The 25,911-nt window shown below is 30.0% G+C and overlaps 4 protein-coding genes across 4 annotated transcripts; 2 read left to right on the plus strand and 2 right to left on the minus strand.

Annotated features, from left to right (window-relative positions):
• The first annotated feature begins 14,046 nt into the window (after window positions 1–14,046).
• On the plus strand, window positions 14,047–14,859 carry LOC136078427 (E3 SUMO-protein ligase ZBED1-like). Its single transcript, XM_065794201.1, has 2 exons — window positions 14,047–14,516; window positions 14,568–14,859. The coding sequence occupies exons 1-2, from the start codon at window positions 14,047–14,049 to the stop codon at window positions 14,857–14,859; spliced, it is 762 nt and encodes a 253-aa protein (XP_065650273.1).
• Window positions 14,860–15,063: 204 nt separating this feature from the next.
• On the plus strand, window positions 15,064–15,900 carry LOC136078428 (E3 SUMO-protein ligase ZBED1-like). The gene has a single exon (XM_065794202.1). The coding sequence runs from the start codon at window positions 15,064–15,066 to the stop codon at window positions 15,898–15,900; it is 837 nt and encodes a 278-aa protein (XP_065650274.1).
• Window positions 15,901–17,420: 1,520 nt separating this feature from the next.
• Window positions 17,421–19,642, minus strand: LOC136078429 (uncharacterized). Its single transcript, XM_065794203.1, has 3 exons — window positions 19,425–19,642; window positions 18,245–18,768; window positions 17,421–18,079 (listed from the first exon to the last, which is right to left on the minus strand). Exons 1-3 carry the CDS (start codon window positions 19,640–19,642, stop codon window positions 17,421–17,423), a joined length of 1,401 nt encoding a protein of 466 aa, XP_065650275.1.
• A 536-nt stretch (window positions 19,643–20,178) lies between these two features.
• LOC136078430 (uncharacterized) lies at window positions 20,179–21,225 on the minus strand. Its single transcript, XM_065794204.1, has one exon. The coding sequence runs from the start codon at window positions 21,223–21,225 to the stop codon at window positions 20,179–20,181; it is 1,047 nt and encodes a 348-aa protein (XP_065650276.1).
• Between the last annotated feature and the right edge of the window lie 4,686 nt (window positions 21,226–25,911).

The following is a 25,911-nucleotide window of genomic DNA, read 5'->3' on the forward strand; positions in this document are numbered from 1 at the left end:
TTTGTAAATATAAGTGTGAATCAATTTGGGTTATTCTTTGAGGCTTGGACTATTGTTGATTCGTAATCTAGCACTGCTTTTTTAACTTCTTTCGCAACCTGTTTGATTTGTTATATTTTTTACGAAGGATTTTGAACGTAAAGCTCCCAGTAGCTCAGTACTTTGCCCACAAAAAAACATTTCTTTTTTTATTTATTGCCTCTTTAACTGTCTGTGTTACCCATGGGTTGGCAACTTCGACAGAAGGAGTGTTCTTATATAAAGCTGGCAAGCGTTTTCTCTCTTTTGACAAAAAACATGGTAACATTTGATCGTTGAGGGGCTACTATATAAAATTTTCCAGTCAAGTGATTCTGTGTATTTTGTTATTTCCTTGTACTCAGCTTTATTCCGTAAATAGCGCGTCCTCGTAATTAATTGATGCCTTTTTTCAACGTTTGCGGTTTTAAAAATGCCCGAAATTAAGCTGTATACTTGTAAAATACTGTAGCCCCCAATGGCGTTTCCTTTTTAATATCGACGATAAGATAGGGCTCGTCACTGATGGTTAGGTCTGGAGTACTTTTTGGTACGCTTAGCAGAGAGTGTCTATATGTCAGAAAAATTATTACTTGTGAAAGGTGATTATCCGCAAGGTATGCCTGAATAGCCGTATCGCTAGGCCATTTTTTAGAAAAATGACCTACTGTGGCTACTACTGTGGCGAAATTAAAATCACCGTAAACCAGCATTGTTGCGCATCCAATAATGTTTAATACCGCCTTCAATTAGATAACGACGCTATTGCCTCAAGGAGCACCGTGTCGTTTAGATTATGGGGTTGGTACATTGATCCAAGAAGAATATTCTCATTGCCAAAAGCAATAGATCACCAAAATTGTTCAATTTTTTTGAGTTTATTTGGCTAATTTTGATTTCCCGATCACTAATACTATTCTTGATGTATAAAGCCACACCACCTCCCAGAGAGCCTCGATCATGTCAATACAGGTTATAACCTGCCAGTTCTGATTGTGAAAACTCATTAAACCAGGTCTCTGCGACAAAAAATATATCCGGGATTGCGCTTTTAGACGTTGCTTTAAATCATCAAAACGCAGCTAATTCATCAAGTTAAAAATATAGTTATATATAAATATAGTTAAAAATACATGCCTATACACAAACTCCGCAAAAAATATATTTAATTAAAACAATTTTTTCTGTTATTTTCCTTGCTTACATATACAAATGCAACTTTATATTGTTACGCCGTATTTGCGTTTTTAAATCGACCTTTGCTAGTATACATCCAGTTTACATGTATATTAGAAGAATGAAGAATGCAAATACATCGTGGCAGTTTAAGAGTACAGTACATACATCAGCAACGCAAGATGGAATAGCCGATGACTTTTTGCTCTTCTAGTTTACATTGTACTTCCAGAATTTCAGTAGTCAGCCGAATGTCAATCAACATGTGATATTATTGGCGAAAATAATCATATTCTTAAAAATTTATATTATATTAGGAAAAATCTTAATGCGGATACATCTTACTCAAGCATAATTGGTAAATTACAAATAGAAGTTCGAGAGCGACATAAAGTTTTCAATGCTTTATACAACGTCTCTAAAAATCGACAAGCGAGGGAGAGCAACGTCGTTTTAGCCGGCGTCTTTGAATCATAAAAAGCCGATTATACAAAGTCGAGGAGGTTTTAAACCAATCGGAATCACCGGGATTACGATTAAGTCAGTATGTCGACTAAAAAAAGGTAAAAATGTCGACAATAATTCACCTAGTCTTCTTCAAGTCTAGCAAGCGAATTCTGGTGCTAAAAGTAGGAAGCATCCACAAAGCCAAAGAATTTAAAGAGATATATATAGGTGAGGATAGGACGTTCGCGCAGCGACTTGAGTTTACAAAACTCAACAAGGAGAGAAAGAAGAACAACAGCGAATTAGAGGCAGTTAATCTTCTTGACAAACCCTTTCGTTTCATTGTCCATTAACTGTCCGGTTCAGTACGATGGATTGACGCCATTAAATCGGCCGAACAAAAAAAAAAGCATCTTTGCTACTTTTGAACAACGAAAAGAAATTGTACATAAAATCAATCGGTCCAACAAATACTAATGCCTCAAAATCTACTACTGCAATCGCTTCCAGCCTCACTAATAAGATTTTGAAAAACGCTATCACTAGCATTACTGGCACCATTCGTACTAACACAACAGCTATTTCTTCCGTCAAAACGGCCATCAAAACTACCAACATCGCTACCAGCACCACCAATACCATCTCGACGAAAGCGACCGCAACGCTTGTTGCATAAAGTCTATCGACTTAGGCTCAATGGCATAAATACATCAACAACTCCTCATGACGGACACCTACGTTTTTGGGCTCATAATTTATGCTCGCTCAACAGATAAAACTATAACTAAATTTTTAACTATATTTATATAGGCATGTATTTTTAACTATATTTGACTATTTTTTTAATTTTTTTTCGAAATTAATTTATAATGATTTGCAACACGATTTTTGAAGTTATAGTAATGCTTAAGCTTTGAAACTCATCAGTTGTATGCTAAGTATAATAAGAACTATATAATTTTTTAACTTTTTTTTTTATAAAATCGTCTTTTTAAAGCATAGTTTTTAAACAATTTGAATTTTTGTGATGAAACGCTAGTAAACTTTTCAAGTCAAATTTTCCATAAAAAATCTTTTAACTTATTTTAAAAATTTTTTAAACTTTTCAAGTCAAATTTTCTATAAAAAAAGACCGTATTTACCGCCATTGAGCTAAAGAATTGCAGAACACCTATTTCAAGCAAAAAATTTTGTAACAAAAATATTTTTTGATCCTAACTGACATAAATTTAATTACTTGTTATAAACTCTTCTTTTAAAAATGTGTAAATATTTTTTACTTCTTTAAATTCCGGTATCTCAAATATGGTGAAAATATTAAAATACAACAATTTTACAATCGCTTTAATGAGTTTGGAATGGTGCCTATAATAAAGAAACCAACAAGAATCACGCAAAACTGTTATTCTGCAATCGACAATATTTTCACAAACACTCTTTTCCCTTCCACATTTAAATCAAGCATTATTCGAAGTGACATAAGTGACCATTTTCCAGTCTTTGCAATTTTCAAAAAACCAAAAAATATACAAAAGAAAAATTCATTCTTAAAAAAAAGAATCTTTACCACCCAAGCAAAAAATATGTTTAAACTAGAGTTGTCTTCTATAAATTGGAACTTTGTATATCTCGCTACAACCTATTTCTAAATAAATTTCTTAATTTTACGACAAGCATTTTCCTAACAAAACTAACCGAATTAAAACTAAAAGATTTCTCAGCCCTTGGTTCTCAAAAAACCTTTTAAAGTGTTCGAAGCGAAAACAAAAGCTATATGTACGTTTTATTAAATCAAAGAAAGATCGCGACAAGCGTAATTACTTAAACCACAAACGTCTATATGAAAGAACCAAAAAAATAGCCCGAACTACATATTTCAAAAACAAGCTATTGAGCCTAAAAGGTAACGGGAAAAAAACATGGGATGCAATTAAAGAGACTCTCGGTAAACAAAAAATTCACAATAAAGTCTTACCAAGCGTGATTACCGTTGACGAATCTCAGATCTCTGATGGTAAATCGGTAGCAACAAAATTTAATGAGTTTTTCGTAAACATAGGTCCAAACTTAGCCAGTAAAATTAAACACACTCCTGTTCATTTCTCAAACTATCTATCGAAGTCTGATAAAAACTTAGAATTTAAAAAAGTCACTAGTAAAGAACTTGAGGATTCGATGAAAAAACTCAATACTAATAAAGCAACAGGTTATGATTTTATTTCAGCAAGCATAATCAAAGATTGCTATGGATTTATTAAAGATGTTTTATTAGATGTTTTTGACAAATCGCTCAATACAAGTGTTTTTCCAGATAAACTTAAAATTGCAATTATTACACCCATTTTTAAAACAGGAGATGAAAGTCTGGTTTCAAATTATCGACCTATTTCAGTGTTACCAGTTTTTTCTAAAATCCTCGAGCGTATCATGAATAATAGGCTATTTTCCTTTCTGAACGAAAACAATCTTCTTTATTGTAACCAATATGGTTTTCGATCAAATTACTCTACGGAGCATGCACTTATGTAACTAGTTGAAGTTATCAGTGGAGCATCTTCTCATAACAATTTCACTTTAGGTATATTTCTAGATTTGTCAAAAGCGTTCGATACCGTTAACCATCAAACTTTACTTGATAAAATAAAATATTATGGAATATGCCATACATACCATAAATGGTTTACCAGTTACTTAACTGATAGAAAACAGTTTATATCTCTAAATGACGGTTTTCAGACAAACAAACTTAAAATATTATGTGGGGTTCCACAGGGCTCCATCTTAGGTCCTCTACTATTTCTAATAAACGTCAACGATCTATATAAAGCATCAAATACTACCATCATGTTTGCAGATGACACCACACCACTGACATGTCTACCATCATGTTTGCAGATGACACCACTTTATTTCATTCTCACAATAACATTAAATGTCTATTTCAAGTTGCAAACAATGAACTAATATCAAGAAAAAATATCAATCTGGCTTAACGCGAATCTTTAAACACTGTTAAAACTAAGTTTTCCTTATTCCATTCTAAACGAAAGTTTCAATATATTCCTAAATCCTTACCAATGCTATATATAAATAACATGGAAATTGAGCGCTCTTTCACAAATAAATTACTTGGTGTCTTAATAGATGAAAACTTATCCTGGAGAGATCGTATTAAATATATTAGCAATAAAATCTCAAGAAATATTGGTATTTTATATAAAACATGTCAAATCTACCCTAACTTCAGCTATATTTTGCATTCGTACATAGTTATTTATCGTATAATAATATTGTTTGGGGTAGTACAAACAAATCTAAACTCAAATGTCTCCTCAAACAACAAAATCATGCAGCACGCATTATTTATTTTCAAAATTGCTTCACAAACGCTAAACCTTTTCTAAGAAGTATGAGGGCACTTAATATTTATGAAATAGATGTATTCAAAATCACACAATTTATGTTCCAACATCAGTTTAAAAAAACTACGAAGGTTTTCGAAAATATTTTTCCTAAAATATCAAACCGATTTAACACTCAATCAACCGGAAGTTATAAAAAACCTTTCCCTATATCAAAACTTACGAGCTTTGCTATTTCCTATCGTGGCCCAATGCTATGGAACCATTTTACAAGCATGAGTTGTAAACTAAGAGAAGCCAATACCTCTCAAAAATTCAAAAAGAACATAATTGAACTAATTGTCAATCAAGATTCCTTACTTGATTTTTTCTAACAATAAACTTTTTTATTTAATTATTTATTTTAATTAGTCTTTTTTATTACCAAAGGTTACTGATGATAAGATTTTATCTTCTTCAGGTTCTCCAGTCTTGAAACTATTATATATGATAAAGTGTATTTTGCATTTAATGTTTTTAAATTTTTTACATGTCGAAAATCATCTTTAATTGTAAATAGTTGCTTGACAAAAATAAATAAATAAATAAAATAAATAGATAAATTTTTTACTTTCTTGAGATTTTGACTTCCTACGTAAATATGTATTCACGTAAAAAAAATTTTGATGCATTTTCTCAGGTTAAAGTTGAACCATAGTCTATAGAAATATACCCTCTGGTCTGGAAGCTATTGTTTTATTCTTTTGTTTTCCGAGTTTTTAAAAAAAGTCACGTGATCAATGTAGTTGCAAAACAAATATTTAAATGGCCAACGCCTTAAGTTACTCTCAACAAAATACACTAGAAATCTTAGTTGATTTCTTAAACAGCGACGATTTTGAAGAAGAAATTGAAATAGAAATTGAAGACACAGATTCAGAAGTAAAAATCATATATCAAAAATAAATTTAAATCTTGTTTTTTTACAGTTTTAAACTAATCAAGTGTGTTAAAATTACTTATGTTAAATCACTTTCTTATGTAATGAGTATTATGTTACTTTTTTTTTACTTTAGATTTCTGACCAATTAAATCAGCTTTGTCTTATATAATATAATATAAAACTAAAGGAGGTCTAAAAAGACACATACGATCAAAACATATGAATAATGAAGATGAAATTTCTTGTATCAGCATTGAAGATATTGATTCAGTAATTACACATGCCAAAAAAAAGATATTAAATACATCCTATTATCCCAATGATTTAACGGAACCTATTAAAAAATATAATTTTGTTGTAACTGATCAGTTTTATGCTGAAACTAAAAAGTATTTTATTGAACTTTGTAATTCTGGTGATCATCACCATATGATTTGCAAGAGTTCTGTTTACTTAAAAAAGTTATTTTCTTTTTTGTATCAACTCATCATTAACTTTATCCCATGAACTTTTTTACGTAAACAGAACTCTTGCAAATCATATCACAATATTAATAGTAGTATATATAATATATACAATATAAAACATCAATAGCAGTATATATATAATATATACAATGTCAATAGTAATATATATATATATATATATATATATATATATATATATATATATAATATATATATATATATATATATATATATATATATATATTTACCCAAAATTAAAAATAACCATACATTTGGAAGAAAAATTATTTAATGAGTTGTATGTCATAAAATATTTAATTACATAATTATAATTACATCTATATTTATCTGGTATATTATTTATTCTACATTTGTAATTAAAATACGTTATTTAATATATATTATAAGTTTCTGTCGCCTTTTTTATATTTTTTCTAAGTCCCTTAGACTTTTCCACTTTTAAATACTTTTTATACTTTTCTGTAATGTCCTTTGCTGATGAAAGAGAGCGCACTCTACAATACAATTGCATCATATTTTCTTCTTTTTTAATTCTTTCTCCATAACTATTCCTGAAGCATCGCAATTACTATTATAATAGCATAATATTTCTTCACTTCTTAATAATTCATTTTTAATTTTTGGAATGTCAATTTTTTTAATGCTATAAAAACCAGTTTTTATTCGAAAACATTCCTCGACTTTAATTAAATAAATGCTACATATTCCTCCTCTGTTTTGCGCATCAATTAACTTTTGTTTTATATCATTGGTTAGCATACTTTCTAGTAACAAGATAAGAGATTGATAGTTTTTAAAGTATTTGCTTTTTTTATATTTTTTTAAAAACTTTTTAAATACATAACCAGCCAAAAATTGTAAAGCATCCATTTCAGACTCTGTAAATTACAGAGCTCTGTAAATTACAATGGTCAGTTGTTCTTGAAACAGGTAACACTAGAGGCAAACAAAAAAGATACATATCATGGCATGATATGTATCGTTTTTGTTTGCCTCTAGTGTTACCTGTTTCAGGAACAACTGACCTTTGCATTCTTATAGCATTAGACTGATAACCAAATTGATAAACATTTGGATTTTCGTTTCTGCAACCCATACTTCGGTGTCGTCCAAAATATTCTTCAACAACATCTTGGTTAAACTTCTCAGTTAAAACAAATGTCATACCAGCAGTTAATAAAAACTGCGTGGCTTCAATAACTGATTTGGAGGTGATCTTTAAACCTTCAAATGTTTGTGATGATATAAACATTTTCTCTTTTTCACTATCGGAAAAACCTTGTCTTGTTAAGATACTTTGCCTCCAATTTTCAAAATATTTTAAGAAGCAGTTTTTTAACCGAAAAAATCTTGGATCACTAATGCTTGTAAAAGGTTTTGAAAAATCTTTACGCTTGTTGGTTCCTTCAGATTGATTACGAACATTCAGGCAATCAAAAAAACTGTCCATATAATAGCAAAGTTCTGCTGTGGCATGCATTTCTTGCGGATAATAAGAAAAAATAGCATTTGAAACAGATTTGCTAAAAACCTGACATGCTAAATTAACTCTCATAATTGAATAGGGGTCAACATGTGCCATAGTTAACTTTGGTATCAGTTTCAATCCTCTACTCAATTCATCATCAACAAGATTTTGATGTCCAACAAATTTCTTTCCCATTATTCCACAATAATCTAGATTTTTTTCCATTTCCTAACAAAATATTCATTTTATGAATAGAAAACTTTCTTTAAAAAAATAATTATAGATAAATGACTAAAAATTTGCTTACCCGAATTAAATATACAGTTCCTTAACGTCTTCATCAAATCGGGAGCATCTGAAACACATGCTACAACAGATAATTTACAAATAACTTCAATATCTAATACTGCTTCCCAAAATGTTTTGAAAATCTGACTGGCATTTGTATCTGTAGTTGCAAAAAATGCTAAAGCGTATTTCAAATCTGAAAATAACCCTCGAACATAGTATACAAAAACATGTTTTGCTAACTCGTTCAAATCAGGAAAACTACAATAATTTAGATCTGGATCTCCAAGATCAACATATCCAATTAGGTCACCAGAATGTTTATTAAATACTAAATCAGATTGAATTTTAATTTCATCAAATGATAATACAACAAATCTCTGATGATCTTTTAGCTTAGACAATGTTTTTATTAGTTCTTCTATAACTTTGGAGTTAAAACCAGCAGAAGGTTTAATTGCATTTTTGTAATCCCTTAAAGTCCTGGAACTAGGAAGGGTTAAAATATTAGATGTTCTTAATTCATCATAAGCTAATGCAGATTTCATGCAAAGTGACAAACAAAATCTTATAATCATAGGATGATACTTGACTGCATTTGGATGACAACAGGCAGCTTTTTTTTGTTCATCCCAAAAAAGTTTCATGAAAGGTGTAAATTTTTCTGCATTTGATTCCATAACAATTGCAATATCTTTTTTTAATTCTTCACCAATTACAATGCTTTTATTCAATATATCATTTTGCATATTGCACTGAGCAAACTGAAGTGGAACATTTAATCTTGCTTTTTCAAACTCATATTTCATAATAAAGTTTTCACAAGCTAAACATTGACTCTGTCCTTTAACACAAACAAAACAGTCAGATGATCTCAAATAAGTCTTTACTTCAGGTGGAGAACCATTAATAATGTGATTAAAATTGGTTTTACATGACATTGTATGTAACAGCAAATCAGGAGAACTTATGTTTCTAATACCATCACATATATTATAAGACAAAAGTTCTTGCAGTAGCAAAGAAATTGTTATATTTTTTAGAGATCTTGAATGTAATTTATATAGCTCAGTGCAGATTGGTAAAGACCAACCAAAAACAATGCATGAATAATCTAAACTTGTGTCAACAAACACTTCAAACTTTGATGATAAAAACGGATTTTCTATATGCTTAAACAGAACTGTTTCATCAAAAATACTTATTTCCCATTCATTCAACTTTAACTTTCGAATACGCATTTTAAATTCGTCAAAAGTATTGTATACAGGCTTGATCGCATTTTTATTTATTGTTGCTATATCTTTAACTATATTTAAGTGCCTTCTTTTAGTTGGCTTAGTAGTTGGATGTGATTTAACAGGTAAATTTAAGGTAGGAACAACACCAAGTCGCAATGTTTTTCTTCCAGTCTCGAAAAAGAGACAACAGTACAGGTAAGTTTTTTTGCGTAAGTAATTTTAACTTAATGATGTAAATGACAAGTAGTCATTTACACCTTTACATTTACCTTACCATTTATTTACCATTACATTACCATTTACATTTAAATACAAATAGTCATTTACACCATTGAGTTAAAAATAATTATATATACATATATATATATATATAAATATATATATATATATATATATATATATATATATATATATATATATATATATATATATATATATATATATATATATATATATATATATATATATATACATATATATATATATATATATATATATATATATATATATATATATATATATATATATATATATATATATGTGTGTGTGTGTGTATATGTAGTTGTACTAACTAGTTGCATGTTGTTTCATGGATCTATTTAATACCAAAATGAATACAAAAGTTGCCTTGGTTATTTGGTTTATAAATTAGACATAAGACTATTCTAAATTATTTAACAAAGGGCACCAACGAGAAGGTAAGCCATAAGACTTTGCACTCTATCTCTTGAATGATATACATTTTAACTATAATGACCATTATAATTACAATGCAATACTATTATATATTACTCATGCATAATAATATAAAATATGACTCGCCATGAAAATTATGTACTCACTTGTAAATTCTATCTTCTGGAGAAAAGTGTTTCTCACAAAAATAAACATTTCCTTTTGTTATTTTTTCTTTTAATAATCCATCTAATGGACGGTAAATAGCAAGAAAATCAATCAACGTTTTCCTCTTTTCTTGTAGATATTTGAAATAGTCCAATATCCTTGTGTTTATTTGTATCTGAGACTGTGCACTGTGGAAGACAGCAATTTCTACCTGGCATTGCTTTTTTTTTTTACAAGTACGATTACTTTAGTTCAAATGTAGTTCGAAAAAGGACTGTTTAATTAAATTTTAAGTGAAAATTTCTTGATATGTCTTTTAACATTCACTAACTGGAATTGCTTAAAATATATTAGTTATATGTAGTTCTAAAAAGGAGTTAAATAAATTATAATTGAAAATTCTTTGATATATCTTTTAAAATTCACTTAGACGGCTGATTTGTTTTGCAACTACATTGATCACGTGACCGAAAAAATACAAAACAATAGCTTCCAGACCAGGGTATATTTCTATAGACTATGGTTGAACGAGGTTTTAGTAGTTTGCAATGGTTTACACTCATTTGAGAACTCGACTTTCAGATGAAACATTAAACGCGATATTAGTCGTGAGACAAAATTTGGATTTGCTTAGCAAGGTAAATTTTAACAACGTTAGCCTTATTAAAAAAAATGAATGTACGTAACGCTATTTAATTTAAGGTGGTACTGCCCTGCAAATTTTATTTTCCAGAATAAGATCTTTTTCTAAAAATGATAAACATTTTTCGATAGTAGTTAAAGAAGTGAATATAAAAAACACCATTTTTTTACTTATCTGTCACAAAAAAAATGCTGAGTCACCAAAAGGGAAAATATGCAAAAAATGAGAACGAGGGTGTTAAAAGCAAGTATTTTATTTATTTACGTTTTAATAGTTTTGTTAAGTACTAAATTAAGGCTTTTATTAAGAATTATATTTACAATGAATATATCTAAAACACTGCATAACAATGAAGCTACTTTAACAAAATTAATATCACTTATTTTTGAAATATAATAAAAACGATTATAATTTTTTGACTGAAATAGATATTATCTGTTTAAATAATAAATATTATAAACCAGAAGAATTTAAGAGAGAAAAACTTAACAAAGATTTAAAGATTTTAAGTATAAATATTCAGTCAATGAACAAAAATTTTGAATCATTTAAACATTTTTATTATTCTTTAAACTATCTTTTTGACGTAATATGTATATCAGAAACTTGGGAAGATGAATTCGCCTATGTTCCAAAATTCCTTATACAATTTAGATTCATATAAAATGATAATTCAACCACGTGTAATCAGCAAGGAAGGTTGCGTTTTAGGACATTTTACTCCGGAGTAGAATGTCCTAGGTTGGAGTAAGTTGTCCGACCTAGAGAATAGTGTAATTTTATGAATTGCGGCTGAGTTTGTACCATCATTTTAAAAATTAATTTTAAAAATGGATGAACAGAATAATGCTGAAGAAAGAATGCTTGCTGATGTTAGTAACTAAATATCTACATCTGTTTATCGCTATAACTGCACACCGAATGAAAAGCGGGCTATTCGACGAAGAGCAAGCAGGTATAGATTTTAAACATTAAACATAGATTATATCATTTTGTATCTATGTTACTAGTAACATAGTTACAATATGGTTTATACTTTTATACACTGTTAAGAAAGTTACAAATATAGTCATTATGACAAATTATTTGTAACATTTGTGACACTGTAAAGTAGATTACAAATATAGTGGATATGACAAATAGAATATATGATAATTTTATATTCTATTTGCCAAATAGAATATATAATTATCATATATTCTATTTGACATATCGACTATATTTGTTATTATATTATATACAGTGTCAGTGTTACAGATTACTAAAGTATATAATATAATATATGTTAGTGATATATTTTGCAGTGTACATATAATATTTTGTAATATATGATGGCATTATTGCTACCATTTTACATTACATGTTTTGTTATGTATTAGAGTATTGCTAGTAGGGGAGACCGGGGCTAGTTGGCTCGGTTTTTACTCGATGAGCTCTGTAGCCCTAACAGTACATTTTTTTAAAAATATTAAAGTGTAGTCTTAAAGAGTATGGATTAGGGTATCTTATAAAATTTGCATTCATTTACACAAAAAAATTCTTGGGGCCTTTCCGGGCCCTCAAAAAAAAAAAAAAATTGCGCCAACTTACTCCACCACGGGGTAAGTTGGCGCAAACTATAAAAATGACTTTTAATGCACTATTAAGTGCAAAATTAATAGAAATTTTTTTAAAATTAATTTTTGCAACAATTTTATCCCAAAATTTAATATTACTTTTAGCTGGTACCAAATATTAGTCCGTATAAAAGCCTAACAGTAGCCCACCTTTTATCTGTGGTAAAAAAAACTAAAAAAATTTTTTTTTAATTTTTTTGTAAGAATAAATATTTTCAATATTGTTAAAAATTAAAAAAAAAATAATAATAATTTTATAAAAATAAATATTTTTTTCCATAGTAAATGCTATGAGCCAACTTACCCCGTAAAAAATTTGTCAACTTACCCCGAAAGCTTTTTTTTTTAATAAACATTCTATAGATCCTGAAAAACGGCAGCTTTGAAAAAAAGTCTGACTGGATATTGTAAACCAATTGTGACTGGAACTTTTACTATAACTTTTTTTTCATACGACTAAACATTTTCTTTGTAAAGTAAAAAAGAAGCGATGTTCTAAAAGTTACGTTTTTGTCCAAAAAACGCATAAATCTCAATATCTCCCATGCGCATGCGCGAATCCTGACAATACTACAATGAATGATGAAATGGTCAATAAGAAAGTTTCTGAGTAATTTTTGACACTTTCTGATGAAAGGCTCTAAAGATAAACGCAGTTCGTCAACTTACCCCTGCGGCCAACTAGCCCCGGTCTCCCCTATACTAGCAATCGCCAAAGTATGTCCACTGAATATTAGGTATACGTATGTATACTAGGTTTTTTTTTTTTTTTTTTTTTTAATTTTATTTTGCCGTATAATACTATTTACAATGAGAAAAATCGTTTACATATATAATAAATGGCCGGAGCAAGAAGAAGACATTATCACCGAGCTCCATTAACATTGAAGCCGTCAGTTAATATTACAATTTAAACCGAGTCTTATCACCGAGCCCCGTTAACATTGAAGCCGTCAGTTAATATTACAATTTAAAAACTTTAAACTTAAAAGTATATATATATATATATATTAGGGCTGCGGAAATTAACGATTAATTAATCGATTAATCGCTAATTTATTTAATCGATTAAAATTTCTTTAATCAGTAATATTTCGATTAATTTTTGCCGGTTTTCCGTTACTTATTTTTTTTGTATTTTTTTTTTGCCGTACATATATATATTTACAAGTTTCTTAATTTATAATAGTAATATTTACAAGTTTTTTTAGTCAAAATATATAAACGAGATTATAATTATAATTAAAATAGTACAGACAGGACTTCAAGTTATTTTCAGTTTTAAAAGTTTTAAAAACGTCTAAACGCAACTTTTCAAAATCAATTGTTTCAAAGTCATAAGCCATGACGAAAAAGAGTATTAAATTTAGAATTTTTCAATAGAATTCGATAAATATAAAATTAGTTTTGAAAGCGCGTATCTTGAAAATCTCGACTAAAAATTTTGTCATATTTTAAAATACTTACTGACCTGGGAACATTATCTTACATTTCTATATCCGTTTCTAAAGTAAACAAAGTTTGTTTTGCAAATATGGCTGCGGCAACTAATGAAAGCAACGTTTCTGTCAAACATTTAAATGGAAAGTTAAGCAAGCATTTTGTTTTCAAGTTGAATGCTGATGGTAAAGTAGACGAAGGTGACAAAATATACTGCGTTCACTGCAATAAACAGTTTGCTTTCCGTGGCTCAAACACATCGCTGACTTATCACCTTCAGCACAAGCATCCTCTGAAATATCAACAGCTTGTCGACAGTGAACGTAAGATGACCCCTCAGATAAAATCAATCACCAATTTATTTACGTGTCAGTCAAACAAGCCTGTCAGTGAAAAGGTCTCAGCCGACCTGAAGGTGGCAATAGCTCATTGGATTGCCAGTTCTGGACGTCCAACAGCAATTGTAGAAGATGCTGGACTAGAGGCGGTGCTTCGTATTGTCCTTCAAAACCAGACTTATACTTTGCCTAGTCGCCGTACAATCGACACTGTCATTGGAGAGATGTACAATGAGAAGTTGAATGAGCACAAGAAAGCTCTATAATGCATTCATAGTATTGCTCCAACTACTGACTTTTGGACTTCCACCAACAATGAATCGTACTGTGGGATAACAGGTCATTGGATTGGTTCTGAGTGGAAACTGACGTCTGTCGCTTTAGCTTGCATAAATGTTGAAGAAAGGCACACTGCTGATAATGTTGCCAGTTTCTATGAAGAGTTTGCCGCAACGTGGAACATTGCTGAAAAAATTAGCTGTATCGTAACGGACAGTGCACGAAATATGGTTGCTGCTATAGGACGGACCGATTACAGCCATATACCGTGTATTGCACACTGTCTTTAACTGAGCATACTAGCAGGTTTGAAAGCAGCTGATTCATCTCCTATTCTGACTAAATGTCGACACCTAGTTGGACATTTTAAGCGCAGTTCAAGAAATACATCAGAGCTAAAGGCCAGCCAAGCCAGTACCTCTAACAGGTCTGACAATGTGAAGTTTCACAAATTGCAGCAGGATGTAGCTACGCGGTGGAACAGTACCTACCTAATGTTAGCCAGATTGCTGGAAGTGAAAGATGCCATTAAGCAGTATCATATTGACCATCCCGAGAATTACACTGGAGATAAACTAAGGGAGTTGGACTGGGAGAAAATGTCAAAATTTGTCTCGGTATTGGGTCCACTTGCAGATGCAACTGAGTATATTGGTAGTGAACAGTATGCTACATGTTCGGCTGTACTTCCGTTAGAAGCATTTTTGCGCAGACTTCTGCGGGTTAATGATGACGATCCAGGGTATATAGCACGTTTCAAATCTGCAACACTAAATGACTTCTCAGGTCGCATTGAAAACATTGATGCATTGCCAACGTTGCAAATGGCTGTGGCATTAGACCCACGTTACAAGAAACTCGGCTGTCTCTCAAGAGAGAAACGTGAAGCAGTTTGGACAATACTTTCTAATGCATTTCGGGTGTACAGTAACCAAAGACAGAGAGCTGAACGTGAAACTACTACCAGCACTGGCGAGGCATCAGAACCTGTGCGTAAGAAACTGAAACTTACTCTGTTGGTCAGCGACTCGGAATCGCAATCCTCATCAGATGAATCACAAACAGTACATGGCTCACTGGCTGAGCTTACACGATATCAAGAAGAAGGTGTAATTCCAGAAACTGAGAATCCCCTCATGTGGTGGCAACTGAACAGGCATCGTTACCCTAACCTGAGCAGTTTTGTGCAGACAATTCTGTGTGTACCTGCCACTTCTGTTCCTTGTGAAAGACTGTTTAGTTCGTCAGGGTACATTGTCAACAAACTGCGATCTTGTCTACTTCCAGAAAACGTTAACGTCCTCGTTTGTTTACGTGACTGGCTAAAGTGATGCCTACTTGTACTTGTCAATTAAACTGAATACAGTATAGCAGGCATTAAGTGTCTTGTTTGTTAACGTTTGTGAATACTGTAGTTAGTTAACGTTTACCGATAACAACTTCACCTCACCAGTGGTGAAAAGCAGGTTATTCTGTCGACTTCAGAATTAATCGAAATTAATCGATTAATCGATTAAAATTTTAGACGATTAATCGAACAAAAAAAAATTTCTACAAAGATATTATAAAACTTATAATAAAATATTAAAATAGCATAAGTTTTCAATAACAAATATTTAAATGAAAAATAAATGTCAGAAGATCCAAAAAAAAAATAAGTTATGACTTTTTCACAAAAAAAAACAAACAAAAAAAGTAGATGAAAACCTATTCAGTTTATATATTTTTTTATTATTTTATAATCAAATTTTAAAATAAATATTTTAGATCGAAATTTTTTCCTAATAAGAAACGTTTGCATACTATTTTGAATTGTTCAAAAGATATATTTTGAAGAATGTTATTTTTATTAATTTTTTGAAAAAATTCATTCCATAGAAATGCTCCACGATATTGAATTTGGAATGAACTGAGTTTGAAATAGAATCTTGGAACTACAAAATTATCATTTGAAAAATTTGTGGGGTACTTATGAGAAATTTTAGTAAAGTAAGAGTGAAATATATTAGGCGACAAACCATGTTTAGATTTAAACATGAACAGCATAACTTGATATATGTTAAGTTTATAAACATTGAGTGCATTAAGTTCCATTAAGAAAGGCTCTCCATGAGCAGTTCTCTTAACGCCAAAAATAATTTTGCATGCAATTTTGCAATAGGATAAATAACTATGGATAAATGAAAAATATATAATTTTTAAAGACTTGATATTAAGAAATGGTTTAACTCTATATAGAACAGAAATATTTTTGGAAATTTTATTTTCAATAGATTTAATATGAGATTTCCATGATATATTTTTATCTAATATTATTCCCAGGAAGTTTACATTTGATTCTCTTTTAATAACTGAATTATTCATAAAGAGATTGGGTAATTTTAGAGGGCGGTGATCACTCTTACTAGGTTGATGAAACAACAAAAATTTAGTTTTCAGTACATTTGATGAAAGTTTATTACAAATAATCCAATCATTAACTTTTATTAGTTCTTCATTAAATATTTTAAAAAGATCTTTTATATTTTTATTTGAGTAAAAAAGATTAGAGTCGTCAGCAAACAAAATAAGATTTAAAGTCTTTGAAGCTAAATATAAATCGTTAATGTACAACAAGAATAATAGTGGTCCTAGGATGGATCCCTGGGGAACACCACAAGTTATAACTTTGTTTCCTGTTTCATTTTCTTTATACACTATGTATTGTTTCCTGTTTGACAGGTAATTTTTAAACCAGAGTAGGTTATTGTTTAATACTCCATAGAGTTCTAGTTTTTCTATAAGTATGTCATGGTCAACTGTGTCAAATGCTTTTGACAGATCAATAAAAACTCCTAGTGTATAACAATCATTATTGAACCCATCGGATATATAATTTATTAAATCGATTATTGCATGATCCGTTGAATGTTTTTTTTTTGAATCCAAATTGTTTATTATACAGTATTTTGTTTTTGGTTAAATATTTATTAGGCCTATCATACATAATACGTTCTAACAATTTTGAAAAGCATGGTAAGACAGAAATAGGTCTATAATTTGACATAATTGTGTTATCGCCAGTTTTAAAAATAGGTGATATTTTAGCAATTTTTAATTTCTCCGGTACAATACCGGATTGTATTGAAAGGTTAAAAATATGAAACAAAGATGGTTCTATGATATCGAAGATTGCTTTAACTACGTTCACGCTAATTTGATCAATGCCAGCGGATTTATTATTTTTCAGACTATTGTACGCATTACGCACCTCAGTTATATTTAAACTAACTTCTTTCATAGATATATTGGTTGGTTTTATATAGGATTTGAAATTTGTGGTGTTTTTTGGGATTTTACTTGCTAAATTTGGGCCAACTTCAAGGAAATAGTTGTTGAGCTTTTCAACGATGGTTTCTTTATTACTGATCATTTCCCCATCAATTATAAGTTTTTGTGGCAAATTATTGTTAGAACATCTTTTTTTACCAATTATCTGGTTAATCACATTCCAAGTTTTTTGAGTGTTTCCTTGTGTTTTTTTTAGCATCTTAGCATAATAAATTCTTTTAGAGTGTTTCTTTGTTTTTTCAAATAAACTTTTATAATTTTTGTAATTTATTTCATTTGTGAATGATTTATGTTTTAGATATTTTTCATAAAGTTTTTGTTTTCTCTTAGATGATTTAAGTAAACCTTTGGTCATCCAAGGGCTTAAAAGTGATTTTGAATTTATAACTATTTTTTTTAGTGGAAATGCCAAATCGTAATATTTACAAAACTGCGCCAAAAAAAGATCATACGCCCTATTTGCCTCTTTTGATTGTAATATAAGGTCCCAATCAATTTTTTCTGATAAGAGATTTCGAAAGTGCAACAAAGAGTTTTCATTGATCTGTCGCATTTGAATTGTAGATTTTAAAGCAAAATGATTATCAGTTATATTATTTGTAATTAAGAATATTGGGAAATGATCTGTTATGTCAGTTTTGATTATACCAGATTCTAGGAGGCAATTATGAATATTATTAGTAAATATATTATCAAGTAATGTTGATGCAGTGTTAGTTATTCTGGTTGATTTGCTTATTGTTAGAATTATATCATGTTGAATTAAAGTATTTAAAAAATATTGAACATTTACATTTGAAGAATGATTTAACAAGTTTATATTGTAGTCACCAGTTAAGTAAACGTGTTTCTTTGTTATGTTGGTGTTGCTTAAAAAAATTTTTAAATAAGATTTAAATATTTTAAAATTCCCACCTGGCTTTCTATAAATAGAATTAATGAAAATATTTTTGGTTGCTTTATTTGTTATTTCGATGCACAACGACTCACAATCTGTATCATTAACACAAGTTTTACACAAGTATATAGGGTAGGGTGGGGCAAGATGCCCCCCTTAACAAACTTTAGCGTATATAACAAATACTTTTACATTTTCTTGTAATTTTTCTTTTTAATATCAAAGTCTACTTATAAGAGAAGACATTGGTAAAATAAAATAACTACTTTATTACTGGTGATAAACTTTAAAATTAAAAAAAACTAATAATTGTGCAAGGAGACATCTTGCCCCAGCCGTGGGGCAAGATGCTCCAAAGAGTGCATCTTGCCCCAAACCTTTTAAACAGTTGTTAAAAATAACTATCAGTTAAAATAAAAGCTGATAATAGTTCTTTATTAAAACTCTTTACATTTTATTAAAATAACTGAAATATAAATCCTGCAATTATTCTATGCAATTGTCTTGATGATAAATAACTTTTTTTAATTTATATCACTAACATAAATGTTCAAATAACATATACATGATTATGATTCACAGTAGTAGCATAAGTCTGAATCATCTGGACCACATGAAAAGTGGTACCAAGATGTACATTTACTACATTGTGTCCAATCATCAAATGGTGGCACATTGTATGGACAAGAGCATATGGTGCATAGAGTTGTATCAGTGATAAAAATTTCAGAGGCAGAAACCATATCTTTCTTCTTTTTCGTTTGTTTCTTTATGCCATTAGGTCTTTCTGCTTTCTGCTTTTCAGGCTTTTTCACCTTTTTTGTCTTCAAATTTATTGATTTCATTTTTTACTTGATCACCTCATTAAGTGCAGCTTTTTCTTTACGCAATATGACTGCTTGATGCTTTTTTTTTTACATTGTTTTCATGCTCTTCTAGTCGCTTCTTGAAAGGTGAAGATGTAAGGTTTTCAGCTGACTCTGTCTTTCTCTTTCGTTGTCTTAAAACAGGAATTTTGGGACGTAGAGAAATCTTTTCCAAAATATTTAAGGGAGAATTAAGGCCAAGATACTCATCAACAATTGGCAAAACTGCATCATCAACAGCCTTCAATTTTGCAGCAGTAGTTATTGTGCTCATGACATTTGCCAACTGTATAGGTGCAACAAGAGGCAAATCAGGCAATTCACTAGATTGCTGACAGATTTTCAAGGGCTCAGCTTCATTAGTGAGCAAAGCTGCTTCAAAGGCTTCATCATTAAAAATAAGGTCATTTATTGGGTACAAACCAGAGCATCTAAAACCATTGATTGCTTTGTCAATGTTTGCAGTAAAGTTGTAGGCAGTTGCAAAAATACCTGCCATGTCAAAAAATGAAATTCTACGCCCCTGATGTGATCCAGTTGCTTGCTGCTGTATTGTAGCCAACTTTTAATGGTTTAAAAAATGTACGATCTAAAGGTTGCATCTTGTGTGTACAATGAGGTGGAATAGTTATGAGATGGATCCCATTGTCAAGACAAAAGTTAATGGCCTCAAGTGTTTTGTGACTGTGATGACCATCAAGTACAATTAATTGCTCATTAGTTTTAGATGCATGAGTCACAGCAACAAAATGTGTTAACCATTCAATGAATAAAGATGAATCAGTCCATCCACTGGAGCTAACTCTAATAATTGAGCCTGAAGGTGCACCAACAGCCAGCCTATCAGTCATTCGCTTACGGGGAAATATAAATAAGGGTGGGACATAAGTGTCACTTGCACTCATTGCACACACAACTGTCACAGTAGCACCTCTTTCTCCACTAGTTATTTTCAAAACTTGTCGTTTGCCTTTCGTTGCAATTTTTTTTCCTGGCTTATGGACGTTTGTGATTCCAGTTTCATCCATATTCCAGAGCTGTTTGGCTGAAAACTTATGTTCCTCAAATAATGACTTGTATACTGAAAAAAACTGATTTACTTTTGGTTTATTGAAGCCAATGGCTTTGCTTATACTGGTGGCTTGTGGAGTTCGAATAGAAAGTTGTGGATTGCGAGACATGAATCCTCGCAGCCAATCCACTCCTGCCATTTTTGACTCTTTATTAAAAGGATTATCGATTCCCATTTGCTTAGCAAAATCATATGCTAGGCGACACACATCTATTGTTGTCAAGCCAAATAATGCTGTTTCCATAATCTGAACTTGTGTAACAATCTTTAATTCAAATTCTTTACTAAAAACAGTAAATTTTCCACCCAGAGACAAACCACCAGCTACTTTTACTTTTCCATCTCGATGACGCTGTAATGTTTTTTTATTAATACTAAATTCTGATGCAACATTCTTTAGACTGCAGCCCATCTTTATTACATCTAATGCTGACTTTATTCTATCATTTGTTGCACCTCTCTGTGTTTTTCGCACATAATTTCTCACCATTATTTGTAATATTTAAATATGTATCTAAAGAAATATTAAAACCTTAAAATTTTAATTATATAAACATACCAACACATACACAGTATTATATAATTATTCAATACATTATTATTTTATAGATTACATAACAACTATAAATTAACTCTCTTTGAGTTAAATAAGAACTTACTAAAGTTACATGTACATACAAAATTACTCAAGATTATTAACAATAACACGATGTTGCAATTATTAATGATGTTGCATGCTAAACACAGCTCCTTTTAGTAGAAATTGTATAATGTGCATGTAATAATATATGAAGTTGTATTAATACAACTTCATTCAGCTGAATGCAATGCATATTTGTAAAAGTTTTACAAATATGTGTTGAATTGCAGCAATAGCATGTGATACAGCTTCATTTTACTTAGCATATACATTATAACATTTACTTAATATATAAAATTATTTTAAAAAGCTATTTATAAATATGTATAATAGTTATCAACATATAAACCAACATATAAACATTGTCAATAACTAAATTAGTAAACGTCTTTATGCTCTAAACACACTTTAAAAATGGTAGAAATTCCGTAAAACCACGACGCAAGATGCCCTTTGAGGGCATCTTACCCCACGTAACCGAGGACATCTTGCCTCATCTGTAGTGAGTGCAAGTTTAATACAAATAAAATTAATTTTATTGCTAAGTTATAAAATTTCTTAACTATATATTATTGTGGGATAAATTCTCTATAAAACAACACATTTCTTACCTTAATCGCATAAGTATTGTCAATCCAATAAACATTCAAAATTAGAAGCATTTTACTAACAAAATACTCCAAAAAGTAATAAACCGATTTAAACCTCACCTACCAGCAATATTAAAAACATTTTTCATTCCACGATTTTGTTTTAACTTTATGAATAGTATTATAGAGGGATAAAACATTACCGTCCTATGATACTCTCACATAAGCAAAAAGACTTCTTGCCCCACGGGTCATCTTGCCCCACCCTACCCTACTGGGTGTATCTAGTATACCCTGTGTGTATACTAAATACAAACAGTACTTTCAAACTAAACATAGTAGATTCTTTTGACATAAAGTAAATACTTTGCTCCCATTTAATAATACTTACAAAGATATTCAAAAAGTTATAGCACAAAAAGTTTATTTATGTATCATTGGAAGCAGTGCCAATAATACATAAATAATTATTTATACTTTACAGGTTTAGGATGGAGGATGATAAACTGCATCACAAGACAAAGAGTGACATATGGTTGGAAGTGATTTTTAGCAAAGAGCAAATAAAACAAATTGTTAATTTTTGTCATAGCGAACCTACTGCTGGTCACCTTGGTAGAACACAAACTATTTACAAGGTGTCAGAATGTTTTTACTGGCCAGGAATTTTCAAAGAGGTAGATTATGCTGTATGTATATTACATCATTGTTATCACTATTAATATGGCATTTATAAATATATATATATATATATATATATATATATTTTTTTTTTTTGTAGTTATTTTAGGTGCTCCCAGAAGTCCTCACGGTCTTATCACAGAGCACCGCGGGAGAGCATTTAACAAGAAGTTCACACCTCCTTCCGTACCAATGTCGCTTATATGGGTAGAGCTGGCATCGAACCTCGGACCTCTGGGTTCTGAGCCTATTAGTATATAAAAATATATAAAAATATATATATATATATATATATATATATATATATATATATATATATATATATATATATATATATATATATATATATATATATATATATATATATATATATATATATATATATATATATATATATATATATATATATATATATAATACCATGTTATGTTTCAAAATATAAAGAAAATTTTAATAATTGAATGACAGAAGATTTGAAACAAGTTCTCAAAACTTTAAGTTCAAAATGTTAGTCTATTTTACAAATAATAACACTTTTATAGAATATAAGTATAATTACTACCTGATACATATTTTAGTATTGCTATCATATCTGTAACCAATGTGTATCTATTTTTTTATAATGCGATAATGTATAATATATACATATATTATTTATTGTATTATGTGAAATTTTTTAAAAGTATGTTCTTAAATAATTCTAAATTTAAGTCCTGTGACATCAGAATATTAATATATACCATATGCTAGAATTTGTAAACCATAGTTTCATATTGGAATTGATTTAGTAGGACCACTTCCTGAAACATCTGATGGAAATAAATATATTCTTACTATCTCTGATTATTGCACAAAAAGGATAGCAGCATTTCCCCTAAAATCAAAATTAGCAAGCGGGGTTGCAATAGAATTAAGGTAATAATAAATAAGGTAAATTTAAATATTATTATCTGACTGCATTTAAATAATTTTTTTGAAGATATAAGAATTTTTTAAATATTTCAGTTGTTCATGCAAATGGGTATACCAAAAGCTGTTACCTCTGACCAAGGCACAGAGTTTTACAACCAAATAAACAAGGAACTAATGTCTTTGTTAAATGTGAAACATCATTTTACCACAGCCTATCATTCACAGGTTTAAAAATTTGAATTCAGTTTGTGTATAAGAGCTGTCGAGTTTTAAAATCTTGGATTTAATCATCTTGTGTTTTAGGCTAATGGTTTAGATGTGCGGTTCAATCAAAACATCCAGTTGATGTTTGTAAAATTTTGCAATGATCGCCACATTACATGGGATACTCATTTGGATGCTTGTACTTTTGCATACAATACATCAAGGCAAGAGTCTACAAAATACGCTCCCTTTGAGTTAATGTTCAGAAGGAAGATTTTTATTTTTTACTGTTTTTAACTTAAACCTTAAACGAAATATAAAGATTTAAACATGTCAGTGTTAACATTTTTTAAAATTTTTTTAAACTTTTAAACCGGTAAAAAATGACCTTGTGAACTATCAAGCTTCAGGTTTATTTGTATAAGTTACATGGCGCATAATATTACTATATTAATTATAATAATATTATGCTTAGTATATAAAGTGTTAAAGTTTTCTTTATGCCGCAGAATAACGCGCGAGTTCTCAAACTATCGTTTAAACAAACGCTAAAACACATCTCTCGAGTGGTCCGAAGTAAATAATTCGCAAAAAAGTAGGACAGTTTACTCCAACGTGGGACAGTTTGCTCCGGAGTAAATTGTCCTAGACGGACGGATAGGACAAACTAGGACGTTCTACTCCGGAGTAAAATGTCCGATCGGACAACTTACACCGCGGACAATTTTCTCCGTGACAGTTCTTATATAAGAATTAAAAGTCATCAACCGAGAACCTGTAACATGTGCAGCAAAAAACCAAAATTATACTAGCGTGAATCAATATTACTATATAAACGGTTGAAAAACTTTTAATGAAAGAAATGGAGCTGTATCAAGCGTTAAAAGCAAACAATCATTCTTTAAAAGATCAGATTAAATTATGTAACACCGCCGAATTAAACAATTTTTGCCAGCGAGATTCTGAGGGAATATATTTTTTACGTAAATTGTCTGGTGCAGCCGATGGTTTTACAGATGCTGCAGCAGGTAATAGTTTGGCAAGATTGTATGCTGGTAAACTTATAGATAGGTATGCGGAAATCGCGTTTTACGGAAGCGATAAATGTACTAAAATTTTGTGTAACGCTTTTTGAAGATTGATTTTAGAGATAGAGGTTGTACCAAATTTTGTTGACTTATTTTTTAGAATTTCATATAAACATAGATATTTTTTCAAAAATAGAATGATTTAACTTGAATAATATGTGTCTTCTGATTACAATGACGAATTTTATAAGTGGGTTTATTGATATTCAAAACTGCTATTCACTTTCTCTATCGAGCAAATATTGAAGATAAAGCCTGACAAACTCTATCTTTTTGAGACACTCGAGTATGCTCATTTTTTATGTTCCTGCCAAATTTTATTGCCAAATTCAGAGGCGGTGATATCCTATTTGGGCGCACTATTTTAGTACCTAATTTCCTTTTTTCTATAATCTTGTACAGACTTTTGTTGATTTATTTTTCGGAATTTCATACCAACATAGATATTTTTTAAAAACTTGAATGAATAAACTTTAATAATATGTGTTTTCTGAATAAAATAATGAACTTTATAAATAGATATGTTGATATTGGAAAGTTCTGGCAAAACGGTTTTTTACTTTCTGCATCAAGGAATTATTGAAGATAAAGCCTGACAAACTCTCAATTTTTCTGACACTCGAGCTAGCACATTTTTTATGTTTACATTGAGTTGAGTCCTTTTTTTTTTGAGGAAAGATTGAATTCTGATTGTAAACATTTTTACAACATAGTTGATTAATTACACCAGACAAAATTTCAATTCTAACACTTCAATAACCAACAGTTTTATTTTTATTATGCTAAGTTGTCTCATTTTTCTCAATTTTTATTGAGGATATCGATAAATTTAAAAAAGTTTTACAAGAAATATGGTCATTTTCATAACTAATAACAGGAGCAACTGATAGAGTTGAATCGATTGGCAAAGTTTCGGTGTATCTATTTAAATGAAATTTTCTGGATTTTTTTATGATTTTTGAGGGGTCTTACACCTTAATAGGGTGTTTTCAATAATAGGGTGTTTTCAATAATAGGGTGTTTTTAATAATACAGTGCTTACTCCAACCACACATACACAC

Source organism: Hydra vulgaris, chromosome 03 (genome assembly GCF_038396675.1).
Source record: "Hydra vulgaris chromosome 03, alternate assembly HydraT2T_AEP".
Classification (NCBI taxonomy): domain Eukaryota; kingdom Metazoa; phylum Cnidaria; class Hydrozoa; order Anthoathecata; family Hydridae; genus Hydra; species Hydra vulgaris.

What these genes read in the sequence shown, in the direction of transcription:
- LOC136078427 (XM_065794201.1), top strand. Translation starts at nt 14,047, where the DNA reads ATGGCTGCGGCAACTAATGAAAGCAACGTTTCTGTCAAACATTTAAAT. An exon ending in GACACTGTCATTGGAGAGAT is followed by an intron (nt 14,517 to 14,567) that starts GTACAATGAGAA and finishes ATGCATTCATAG; the next exon opens with TATTGCTCCAACTACTGACT.
- LOC136078428 (XM_065794202.1), top strand. Translation starts at nt 15,064, where the DNA reads ATGTTAGCCAGATTGCTGGAAGTGAAAGATGCCATTAAGCAGTATCAT.
- LOC136078429 (XM_065794203.1), bottom strand. Translation starts at nt 19,642, where the DNA reads ATGAAATCAATAAATTTGAAGACAAAAAAGGTGAAAAAGCCTGAAAAG. An exon ending in TGTAGTAAATGTACATCTTG is followed by an intron (nt 18,769 to 19,424) that starts GTACCACTTTTC and finishes AATTTTTTTAAG; the next exon opens with CAACACCAACATAACAAAGA. An exon ending in AAGCCCTTGGATGACCAAAG is followed by an intron (nt 18,080 to 18,244) that starts GTTTACTTAAAT and finishes AAAAAACACAAG; the next exon opens with GAAACACTCAAAAAACTTGG.
- LOC136078430 (XM_065794204.1), bottom strand. Translation starts at nt 21,225, where the DNA reads ATGGTGAGAAATTATGTGCGAAAAACACAGAGAGGTGCAACAAATGAT.